This window comes from Myotis nattereri (assembly GCF_964212035.1).
Source record: "Myotis nattereri genome assembly, chromosome: 5".
NCBI classification, from domain to species: Eukaryota; Metazoa; Chordata; class Mammalia; order Chiroptera; family Vespertilionidae; genus Myotis; species Myotis nattereri.
The window spans coordinates 12,533,764-12,546,832 of record NC_138080.1 but is presented as its reverse complement, the minus strand read 5'-3'; the positions used below and the strand labels follow the sequence as shown (position 1 = coordinate 12,546,832).

Below are 13,069 nucleotides of genomic sequence, written 5' to 3'. Positions count from 1 at the left end.
CCTCTACTTACAATAAGTTACACGTTTATTTATTTAAATAATTGTAAAACATTTTAAATTTTTCCCTTTTTTTAAAGAGATTAAACTATAAGCAAACACACATACAACAACATGTCATTCAATTCGGGTTTCATTTTAAGAAAGTCTTCCATGCTGGTACCCTGTTTTGTTCAGTTTTTTTTCTGCATAAACTAAATTGGTATCTGAAAGGCTTCATAGAAAATAGAAACTTTCAACTTTTTTTTTCCTACAAAGAAAAACAAATAGTATCCAAAATATTAAGCTTGAATTGTTTGCCAATTTTTTTTAAATATTTTACAAACATAGGAAGGTGGTCTTATAATGTTCATAACAAAGAATTGCATTTCTGCTTTTAGCACTGACTACGTCAATGACATCTTTTGTCCTTGTCCCCAAGAGGGTCAGTTTGTATAGCCACCATCAGAGCTACACACGGAAGGAGAGACCAGGTAACAAGCAGCTCCTCGTGTACCCAAATCTGCCCATCCGTTCACTGGGGCACAACTCTCCCCAAAGACCCAAGAGTGCTTTCCTCATTGTCGGTCCATCGGAGTAAGCAGTTTTGTGCTATAAGAAAGCAGCTCTTCCTCTTCTTTACATTGGGGGCACGACAAGTCCGGTCATGGCTGCAAGGAAAGAAGGACACAGGAATGAGTCTCTGAGGTTTTTACATTGAAGGCTATAACCCAGAGAGGGGGCAGGCGATGGGACTGACAGGTCTGATGCAATCCAGAGAGATGGTATCAGGTTTGGTCTAGCAGAAAGCCTACAGAGGTCCTAAGACCTTCCTGATCACTAAGTACAAGCAAAGCTTGTTGAAGTTTTGCTTGGGAGGCCAAGAGTTATGTTTTCTTTTATATTAATGGGTTGTGTACATGACATGGTGGATATAAACATGTAAACTAAATTGTACTATATGTATGACATATTTTTCATTATTAGACTAAAATAATTTCTAGATTATATAGTTCCAGACCCACTTAGTTGGAACAGGAGAGAATGCTCCAGGGGCTGAATCTATTGAGTTACTTATGAGGCATCATTTATAACACGTCAGACTTCCTATCCATCCTAGGTTTCTACCCATTCTAGCTGAAATTTGATTAGCTTTTCCCCCAACAAGCTCATTTTCCTTTGGTGCTCACTGCTGCCCTGTGATGCTCAGTCACTAATAAATGCTGATCCACTGGAATAGAGGACTTAATTTAGTTCCTAATTTGGGAGTCACTCCAACCTCCACCCTTCATCCCCCGCCCAAGCACAGTGTGCAACGTCTCCTCCATTTAGTCAAGAGGATGTGGACAGCCTGTCTGGGTGGCATCAGGTCCAAGCTTTTCCCTTGAGGTGGGAAATAAAGCAGCATCAACACAGTGTAGAAAAGTCACACAGAAATGCACCCCTCTGGCCTTGGCTTTCAGGTGATAAACCCATAGATTTTTCACATTCTTGGAAACTGGCAGAATCATTTTCTTGCATTAAATCTTCAAACTATATCTAGGATTTGATTCTTTAGCTATATTGCCTATATCTCTTCTAGGGCTTATCAATTAGCATAGAAGCATTTTGCTGAGTGGTGCTTACTGAGCTTATAAGCAAATTGACAAAATTCTTCTTGCTTTCCCCAATACACTTCTCTCCTCCATCTCCTCCTCTTCCCCTTTCTGTTCCTACTCCCCCTTCTCTGTCTCCACTCCTCCCTCTCTTCCTCCCTCTCCTTCTGCGCCTCCTCTCATACCAGCTAGTCTTCTTGGGCAAAATTGTCAGCCGTATATTTCCCTGCCCGTACAGCCTTTATTGAATGCTTGTGAGATCTGGATTAAGGTCTTACACAGCTAGCAAAACCTTAATTATTTTTGCCTGTATTACTATATATCGAATCAATGTAACTTTTCAATAAAGGCAGTTCAATTCTGGACACTCCCTGATGATTTGGAGACACAGCAACCTTGGTAATTATCCTAGAGTGTAGGAGGTTTTCTTATTTTATTTTTTTTCCTGGAGGGAACTGGAAAATGAATCAGGTGCCTAGTGCATAATATTATCTTGACACTCTGTACTCATCAACTGTAAATGCCTGAGAGATGAGGTGGAGGGTGGGACAATGACACTACATGTACAACTCTCTGGTAGAGGGAATCTGGCTCAAGTTTTTAACTTGAACTTGTCTATTGCACTCAAAACTCATCAGCCCCTTCCTTTTTCTAGGTCCTCAGAGAGTTACCTACAAAGCTTACTGAAAGGGCAGAGTCGCTCAAAGAACCAGCTCCACTGCTTGCCAGAAGAACAGCAGACTTTACATATTTTTCCTTCTTCCTAGTCTCATGTTGGGCATTGGTGGGCTAGATCTCTGCTGCATGGTGACCCTGACTGTTTGCTTGTAGAAACCATAGCCAATAGACAGAAAGCAGAAGTTAATTGGAGAAAAAAGTAAGCATTTTCGTGAGGGAGGAGGGAAACGGCTTAATGGCATGTTGTCCAATTTTTTGACCTTTGGCATTTCATGGGAAAGCAATAATCCCTCTTTGGTCCAGGTGAGGAGTAGGCATGGGTGAAAGGTGAGAGAGGAATTGCACTACTCTTATCCCCAGAGAGACAGTGGGCTGTCTGAGCACCAGTTCTGGAGTCAAAATGTCTAGGTCGTGTCATCGGTCACTTGCTATGTGGCTTGGGCAGCTACTTAACTGAACATGGTGCTAACGGTGTGGCCTTCCCCTTTGGGTCACATGGGAGGCTTGAACAAGACAATTCATGTGAAGTGTTTGGTTCAGTGTCTTGCATGTGGGTGCTCAGCGGTGCTCAGTGAAGGTCAGCAAGTATTAGAGGGCATTAGTTGCACACGTCCTCTGCAGATGATTAAGAGCATCTCATCTTACAAGCTAGAGAAGAGCCTTTCCATCAGCCTGTGATTGCCCAACCACCTTAGACCTATTTTCACTCTCCCACCATCTGTCTCTGAAGATATGAAGTGTCCTTGCAATCCCAGATTCCTTCCTTTGATGACTATGGGTAGTACATTCAATGTCAGCTTGGTTTTAACCTTGTCCGCATCAATGGACATTGTAATGTTGAGCCTTGAGCTTCTCACTGGCTCCAACATGAGAAAGAGTGGGGGGTCAAGGCCTCTGAAAGGCATCCTTTGTCAATCCCAACCTTCTCTCTGCTGGTCTGTGTGAAATTTCCCTTACCATTCCTGATCTTTACACAGATCACTTCACAACAACCCTTGTAGATAGCTTTGAGCTTTTCTATTTAACAGCCTAAGAACTGAGGCTCTCAGATGATGATGATTTGTACAGAATCACATAGCCTGGAAGAGAGCTGAGCTAGAACTCTGATAAAGTCTAGTGTTCTTCCAATGGCTGATATCCCCTGAGGTTCTCCTCAGCATTCTCTTTTATTTCTCCACACATTACTTTCTATTTTCATAATTTTTACTAATGTCTACAATCCTAATTTAAGTGCTTCTCTTCTCCTTCCCTCCCTGCCCTCCTCCTTCTTCTAAGGTTCAAATCACCAGAAAATTTTGGAGGAAATTGTAGAATCCAAAAGAGGCTAAAGACCTCGTTGTAATTCTATAGAAATGAAACCAGAGCCCAAAGCCTGTGCCTACATGTAACCAACTAAATTGTCACTCCTAAAGACAGGATCAAGATTGTGCAGCTCACACAATACCATATACAGACCATGTACTATAGAATTGTACACTTGAAACCTACATAATTTTATTGACCAAAGTAACCCCAATAAATTCAATAAAAATATTTTTACAAAAAAGAATGTGCACCTCAGCCACTCTCTCAACCTAAGCATTCTAACCTGTGGTGAGAAGCAGCTCACACAGCTGAAGACCCTAGAGAGGGTCTTCTGGCTATTTTGCGGCTGTTGTCCCAACAGGAAAGCCTCCCTAAGACCCACACAAATTTTTCCAACTCTTTGAGCCAACTCAGCCCTGACTGGGTAACACCACAGGGAGCCTTGGATATACACCCATAGGCAGGGAGGGGATCCCAGGACACGGGAGCCAGTGAAAAATTCATCTTGACTTCGAGCTAAGAGTTGGGTGGGCCACACAGGTGGGCCTCCCTGGACAGGACAGATCCAGAATATCTGAGACAACCAGCTCTACTTCCCCAACTCTATGGTTTGTGAGAGAGGAGGGGGCGGGCAGGGTGGCAAGGGGAAATCAAGTTATACTTTCCCCCCTCAAAGTGAAACTGAAAATTTTTGCAAGAGTTGCCTGGAAGGAGGAAAGGACCACATCCCTCCATCTTCCTCCCACACCTGCAGTCCTCCTTAGCTTTTCTTGAGCCTCTCACACTACACTTCCCCAATGAGACCTGTGTGGCCCCCACTTGATTTAAGGGACATGACTAAAGTCAGAGAACATGGAAAAGGGAGACATCATCACTGGAGTGGCCGTGGAGAAGGGGAAGATACAGCAAATATTCAGCAATTGTTGTCATGTCCCAGTCTGAAGACAAAGCCATCATGGAAAAGGTTCTGAACACGTCCCCTAGCAATGGGATGGAAACCACTACTTTGATAAAAGATGGGCATGTGGAGACACTTAGCTATAAGATGAGCCTGTTTCTCTATGAATCAGACATCTGGATATATATATATATATATATATATATATATATATATAGCCGTATCAAATTCGGTGCCTGCCCACCATGGCACGCACTGGCCCAGAAGGCTTCCACAGAAACACTGTGGTGCATGGGCCCTGATCCCCTCTGCTGGGCCTCAGGGATAAGTTTGGCTACAGACATCAATAAAATAAAATAAAATAAAATAAAATAAAATAAAATAAAATAAAATAAAATAAAGTATATATATATATATATATATATATATATATATATATATATATATATTTCCCTCAAATATACAGATGTTTCCAACTACTCACATGTTAGGTGGCATGTAGGTGCAATGGCTTTTTCTAATTAGAAGAAAAAGAATTTTCAAGGACTCTTGTAAGTGCTGGGCTTTTAGTTCTCATTTGACAGTTTCTCTGTTAAGTCACTTCACTTCGAATAGACACCATCGCCTCTGATGGTAGGAAGGGAGAGAAACCTAACACACCTTCCAGAGCCCTGCTCAAACACAGCCCCCGATGAAACCTTGCAGGTGTCCCCAAAAGATCAGGAAGCCATTCACTATCATAAAGCCCCTAGGCCAGTGGTTCTCAACCTGTGGGTCGCGACCCCTTTGGCGGTCAAACGACCCTTTCACAGGGGTCACCTAAGACCATCCTGCATATCAGATATTTACATTACGATTCATAACAGTAGCAACATTAGAGATATGAAGTAGCAACAAAAATAATTTTATGGTTGGGTCACAACATGAGGCATTGTATTTAAAGGGCCAGAAGGTTGAGAACCACTGCCCTAGGCAGATGCCGTCCCAAGGATAGCACAGGTCATCCAAGGCTCTACTGACTGCAGAGGCCTTGATCCACGAAGGGTTAACCAAACCTCTGCCTGCTTTGGTTTCATTCAACACTGCTGGTCATGCATGTTTTCATGTCAAGACATGGGGAACAGCCTAAAAATAATGTGAGTCATCAGGATCCACAACATTCAGCAGTTTCCAATTTGTTCTTTTGCCGTCAGCTGCCTCCCATTCACCCTGAGATGATTAGATTCTCATGTACTCATCACATTTGTGTTACGTCATGTCATATTAGATTTTAAGACATTGCTCAAAATGGGTTTGATGGGTGATCAGTTTTTGTTCTTAGACACCGTATCTTTTTTTCTTCCTTCTCTACACCACCCCAAGCAGGCACCTGCTATCGATTTGACTAGCACATAGCCAGAACTCTCAGACCTGGCTGGTGCTCCTGAGGGAGGGAGCCTGTGCATCTGTGCCAAGGGAATGTGTATGCACTGCAGATGGTTAGACGAGGAGGTAAGTGGTCATCACCATGTAGCATCCAACCTGGTGATCAGACCCCTACTAGGAAATAGTGAAAAGCCAAGGTGTGGGGAGTCCAGGCACCCCTGGAGGGTATGCTTGGCTCTACCAGTTAATTCTGTGATCATGCAAAGTTGTTCAACTTCTGTTTCCCCCCATCTTGCTCTTGGAGTACTAGCCCAGGTGTAAAGCCATTCATGTACCACCATGAAAACAACAAAGCACCTCTTTGTAAGTAAATTGGCTAGAGATACAGCAGAAGGCCGTGCAGTTTGCTCTTACTCTGCTGGCCTGTGGCACATGTACCGTACTTACTCCCAGCGTGGGGCCTTGGCTTACCTCTGAATCCATTTCCATTGCCACTGGAGCAGGCGGGCGAAGGGGAGCCTTGGGGCCTGATGACAGGGGCAAAGGCACTCTTCTGTTTGACAGCAGGAAAAACTGAAGAGGAAAATGGGAGGATGGAAGACGTGCTGGAAGATCCAACAGTGGGGCTTGATGACATGACTGGAAAGCAAATGCACAATCTTCTTTTAGAGAGAGAGACATATGGAGAAGTTCTTTCTTCAGTGCATATAACCCTACACAGTTATTGAGAAATGACTAATTCATTCCAGGTATCGTTCCAGATTCCAGGGATTTAAAAATGTTGAATGTGACAATGTCCCTGCCCTGAGCAATAGACAAGGAGAACAACCAAGAGGGTGATAATTTAATTGGAGGAACATATACAGCTAAGCAGACCGAGTGGGTAGAGTGCCCCTCTGCCTGGGAGAGTCAGGAAGGCATCAGCAGGATGTGATGTTCTGATAGGTCTTAATTCATGAGTAGAAGCTCAACAAGAGAAGACTGAGACCAAGATCCGAAAAATCACCAATTCTACTCGAGAATGGAAACCTCTTTTTCTCCCTAAAATAAGTCCTGTCTGGGAGCTATCTACTTCCCTGGCAATTCTCAGGGCTCCCGAGTTTTGAGGTATGGGGTAACATCTTCTCGAAGAGTAACATCTCTATGGGCCACTTCCTCATTAAATGTAAAAGTTTATTAACATTTAGGAGATTACTTCCCTCTCCCTCTACTTGCAGAGCTCCTGGGAAATAAAGCTGTGAGTCAGCCTCCTCTGATGTAATGTGAAGGAAAAACACCAATATTAATGTTAAAATTACTTAAAGGAAGCCAAAAGCTAAGTGTTGTAACTTCAAAAAATAAAATAAAGGCAACTTACACAATAAAGTGCCCCACCTCTTAACGTCAGATACTCCAAGTTACATCACACAAGAAGATAATTTTTTAAATATCCTCACCCAAGAATATCATTTTATTGATTTTAGATAGAGAGGAAGGGAGGAAAGAGAAAAACATTGATGTGAGAGAGAAATATCGGTCCTGTACACACCCAACCTGGGTATTTGCCCTGACCAGTAATTGAACCCATGACCTTTCAGAGTATGGGACAACGCTCCAACCAACGAAGCCACACTGGCCAGATTAATGATTTATCTAAAGCTGCTTATCCCTAGGCAGTCCTGATTTTATCTTCTATGTGTAACTTGCTCAAGAAAGGGGTAAACTGAAATTCACATGGGTCAAATTGTTCAATATAGCATCTTATAATAGAAAGTCAAGCTTCATGGACTCCTTTTAGCATCCTCTTCAGAATTCTGAACTGTCAAAATCACATAACTTGGTAAAAGAATTACTAGAAAACCCCATAGCAAAGCCCACGATTAAAGCTGACAGTGCTAACTTCTGCTTCGGATCTTCAGTGGCCCAGCCTCTCCACAATTAAATTTTGAAAGTAAGGACATGAGTGTGACTTATGGTTCAAAGAACAAGTATAAGGTGAATTGAAGGTCAAATGTTCTGATGTCCTATGTAAGACTCCATATCACTTTCCCCTCTCTCATTATAAAGATTTACTTTAGTCTATGTTCACACATTTGCATGTAGTATCATGCAGTCATACAGCATATCTCCAATATGTTTTTTATAGTCACACTGCATACCAAGTTTTCACTAAAAATGATTTATCTAAAAACTGTTTATCCTTAGGTAGTCCTGATTTAAAGAGCTATGCAGAAGGAAGCATCTGGGTATACTTCTGTCTTTCCTCAAGTAATATGATTTTTTTTTAAAAAAAAAAAAAAGCTGGAAAAGAAGACAAAGTCCCAGAAGAATCTCATGTAATACTTAAAGATGCAAATGAAGAAGAGATGGGGTTACCCTGGTGTCGGAGGATAGGGTACAGCAAAATCTCCTCTTCTCATCTTGTTTTTAGCAACAATAAAATGTGTGTAGGAGCAAGGAAGAGAGGGAACCTCTCTCCTTTCTGTGAAGCACAGAATTAGAGGCCGGAGAAAAGCTGAGACTCAAGAGGCCCTGACTCTGACCACAGTCCAATCCCTGCCATACTGTGTTATCCATGCAGGCTCCAAAATGACGCCTTGATCTCTATGTCTGCAATGGAGAACCTCCCCTCATACCCCACAGCAGAGGGGGGCAGTTATAATGTGAATTAGACACACACACACACACACACACAATAATTATAATTATAATTGCATTATAATGCAATTCCATTTCCATTTAACATATGAATCACTTTTACAAATATTTCTTTTCTCATAACAGATCCAACCTAAAATGGGTTGATTAGATCAAATGTGACTGCCTCTTAGTGGAAGGGGAGTCACCTGAAGTTTTATTAAATGGCACAAAAGAATTGTTGAGAGTTGAATAAGCAGAGAACTATACCATGCCCACTCAAAATATTTTTTAAATATCCAAATTAGTTTTAAATTTAATGCAAATATAATAAAAATCTTAAAAGGAATTTTAATTTGTAAGGGTCAACAAACATAATTTCTATGTTTATCTGTTTAAAGAAACAACACTACAGGAACCAGAAAGTTTTGTTTAAAAATTTTTGAAGTAGTAAGGAGGCATTTATCTTAACATATTATGAGTTATAATAAATCTACATCAATGAAATAAGTGTTATACTAGCATAAATATAGTTAGACAACTCCTTGGAGAAAATAGAGTCCAGAAACAGACCTGAGTATATATATATATATGAGAATTAAAATTTAATAAAGGTGACATTTCAAATTAGTGTGGAAATAAATGCCTGGGAACCATACACTACCATTTGGAGACTAAATTTAGAGTGCTTCCTCATGTTAAACTCTAAAGTAAATCTTAGTGCATTAAAGAGTTATTTGCAAAAACAAAATTATAAAGGTGCTAGTGGAAAAATTAGGAAGGTTATATAATTTACATAATCCTTTCAACCCTCAAGTCCACTTAAAATGGCAGGAGATAGATTTGCTACAGGACAAAAAACTTCTGTAACACACACAGAAAAGGCAAACGACAAATTAGCAGAAATATTTGTGATAATTATCAGATGTGTTTAAATCCTCAATAGCTAATAAGCTTTTGTAAATTAATTAGAAAATGAAAAACATCCCAAAAGAAAAATGGGCAAAGGACACCAAAAGGGAAGTCACAGAGCGAAAAATGAAAATGACCAAAAGACCTTCATAGACTTATAAATGTTCACACTGATTCGTAATCAAATGCAAATTAAAACAGTACTGAGCTGTTTTCCAGTTATCAAATTGGTAAAGATTAAGAAGAAATTAACAGGGCAGGGAGTTAGGTCCTTTCCTAAGGGGCAGTGACCTCTCTGGAGGGACTTTGGCAATGAGTACCAAGGTATTTGTGTTTTTAAATGTGCATATTTTTTAGCCCAGTAATTTAATTTCTAGAAGTTAACAGCAAGGGAATAATCATAAGTGTGCCAAAACTAGATCCAAGGGCATTTTTATACTTGTGAAAAAGTGGGACATAACTGAAGTGATCATCAATAAGGTCCATGAAACGGACCACTATGGAAACTAGTGTTGGACAAGAATATTGAATGACATGGAAAGATATGCCTAATAAAACAGATTAAATAATAACATATATGTCAAATCCACTTTTTAAAAAACATATGGAGCAAAAGTCAGGATGTGATTTATGTCCAAACTTTTTTTAACCTCATCAAAAGATATGTTTATATTGAGATAGGAAGAGAGGGAGAGGGAGAGAGAGAGAGAAGCATCTACACGAGATAGGAACATTGATTGGTTGCCTCTTATACACACCCCGACTGGGGGTCAAACAGGAAACTTAGGTATGTGCCCTGACTGGGAATCAAACCCAAAACCTTTTGGTGTACAGGATGACGCTCTAACCAATTGAGCCACCTGGGCAGGGCTACATCCAAACTTTTAATGATATACATATCTCTGACTGATGGGATTAAGAATATTCTTAAATATTCCTTTTACTTGTACATATTTTCAAAATTTTCTACAATGAACAGGTATTACTTTTGATGTAAGAGAAACCAGTAAGAGCTATTAAAATAAACAAATGGAAAATCTCTATTTCTTTGGTAAAAAAAAAAAAATGTAATTTTTAGCAATAGCTGTCTTGGATGTCAATGTTTCTCTTAGGTTTAAGGCTTTCCTTCCTGTAAAATGGGTTTTCTGTTTACCTTCTGCCACAGAAAAGCAGAGACTAATAAATTTTCAAATTCCTGGGGAAAGCTTGTTGATTGTGGCTAACTTTGCAAAGCAAACATCATTGCTAATGTGTAGGACACAGGCCTGTATCGACAGGTTTTACGGAGCCTATATCTGTGACTTGGCTAATTTTGCCACTTTCCTTCTCCTCTTTCACTGGTCTTATGGCAGAAAATCATTAGTTGTGCATCAGAACAGGCACTGCAATTTTCAAAATGTGTCTATCCATGGCTGTACTTTAAAAGTTAACAGTGGTTATCTCTGCAGAGAAATAAAGGGTGTCATTTTGCTCCTTTTTACATATACATGCTTTTCTAATTATCTATAATGAGCATGCTACTATTGTAATTGGACATTTTTTCTTTCTCGAAGAAAAAGACAAAAGAAATATATCAAAATGTTAACAAGGTTTTAAAAATTTTTTTAAATTGAGTTTTAGAGAGAGACAAAGGGAGAGGGAGAGAGAGAAACATTAATGTGAAAGCTAAACATCGATCAGCTGTCTCCTTGTACACCCCCTACTGGGAATCGAACCCACCCCCTACTGGGAATCGAACCCACAATTCAGGCATGTGCTCTGACAGGGAAATGAACAGGCAACCTTTCGGTGCACATGACGATGCCCAACCAAGTCACACTGGAGAGGGCAACAATGTTGTTTTATTTATGGTGAGAGTAGGTTTTCTTTTTAAAACTATTTTCATGGGCTACAATTTTTCTATAAAAATCATTTAATAATCTACAATAGCAAATATCTTGATATTTATTTTTGAAAATATAAAAGTATTGAGGCTCAGGGCATAGTCTAAGACTGTGGTCGAAAACTGCGGCTCGCAAGCCACATGCGGCTCTTTGGCCCCTTGAGTGTGGCTCTTCCACAAAATGCCACGTGCGGGCACGCGTACAGTGCGATTGAAACTTCATGGCCCATGTGCAGAAGTCGGTTTTTGGCCTGGGCGAGTCTCTTTTGAAGAAGTGCTGTAGGTTTGGCTCTGTTGACTAATGAGTTTGCCGACCACTGGTCTAAGACTATGTGAGTAAAGTAGGAGTCTCTGAGGACAGGTTGGATGTTTGTCTTATGGATTTTGTTCCAAAATTTTGGATTTGCTTGGTGGCTATTCTGCTTTGGAAGAAGTGGCCCCTGGGTGTTGCAGTTTGAGTAGGCCATCTTTGGGGATACCAGAGTGCACCGATTTGGGAAAGCTGATCACATGTACCATTGAGAATTTCTCTGGACATCTCTCTCTATGGATAAAGGCCAAAGTAAAGGCCAGCACTCCTGGCCCAGAAATCTCTGTGAACATGGGGAGTTAAGAAAAAACCACTTTTCTTCTTCTAAGGATTGATTGGCTTACACGGTCCCAGATGGACCTCAGTGGGCACACATCCTCCTTTGCATCGAGCCATTGCATTTGCTGGCACTCAGGTGTCTGTCAGCATTTCATTATAACCCCCTATTGTCAGGGGTTGAGAATTCAGCCATAAAAACTTGCACTGAGCTGGAACTTGGCACACACTGCTACCGCCAGGAAGTGAAGTTTGTATGTGAAATTGAAAAAACATCTGTTTGGCCATTTTTGAAGTTGTGTGAGAGAAAAAGCAGTAAAGATGCAGGTTTTTGATACTCTGCATCGGCCATAATGTAAGTCAACTTGACCAAAAGACTTGGCTTTATTTCTTTTTAATGTCTCTAACAAGTGATTGTTCCATGGACTGGCCTGGCCACATCAGACTATTTTTTTTTTTTAGTTTAAAAAATAAAATGAAAACTTATAGAATGCTGTTTTCAGACACATGCACCTGAACTGATAAAAATCCTTTAATCCTTTCCCTTTTTTTTTGTATTTGCCAGAGATGTTAAGACTTAGTGGTTAGAAATTAGAAAGACAGGTCAGATATTATTGTGATGAACTCCACAGGGTATTTTGTAATTTAGCAGTAGAGGATTTTATTGTAATGAATTAATGAGTGCACTGTTTCGTTTCCCATTCTCAGTCTGAAACTCCTTCAGACCCTCCCTCAGAAAATGAAGGTGCAAGGACCACACACACCCAGTAGGAGCTAGGAGGAGGCTCTTGGCTATGTTTCCCACTCCTGTTGGGCAGGGCATCTTCCTCTTTCTATTCTGTGTATGCTGTCTTCCTTACTTGTTGTTGTTGTTAATCCTCACCTGAGGATATTTTCTCCATTGCTATTTAGAGAGAGTGTAAGGGAGGGAAGGAGGGAGGGAGGAAGGGAGAGAGAGAGAGAGAGAGAGAGAGAGAGAGAGAGAGAGAGAGAGAGAGAGAAACATCGATGTGAGAGAAACACATCAACTGGTTGCCCCCCACAGGGAGTGAACCTGCAATCCAGGTATGTGCTCTCAACCAGGAATCAAACCCATAACCCTTTCGTGTATAGGTTGATGCTCTAACCATTGACCCATGCCAACCAGGGCACTGTCTTGTTTACTTTGAAGACTTTGAGTTTATTATTTTTCCTGTGGCATGCGACTGAGTGATCAAGAAAGGGTAGTGACAGTAAGGTGTCAGTTGCTGGTATAG

General features: G+C 40.7%; 1 protein-coding gene across 1 annotated transcript in view; it reads right to left on the bottom strand.

The window, feature by feature from the left end:
• Window positions 1-615: 615 nt before the first annotated feature.
• EBF2 (EBF transcription factor 2) overlaps window positions 616-13,069 on the bottom strand; it is a gene marked incomplete at both ends in the record, with an annotated part of 195,272 nt that continues 182,818 nt past the window's right edge. The window contains 2 exons of the mRNA XM_081092812.1: window positions 616-647; window positions 6,289-6,456. Coding sequence (XP_080948938.1) covers window positions 616-647; window positions 6,289-6,456 — 200 coding nt within the window. The remainder of the gene's footprint in view (window positions 648-6,288; window positions 6,457-13,069) is intronic.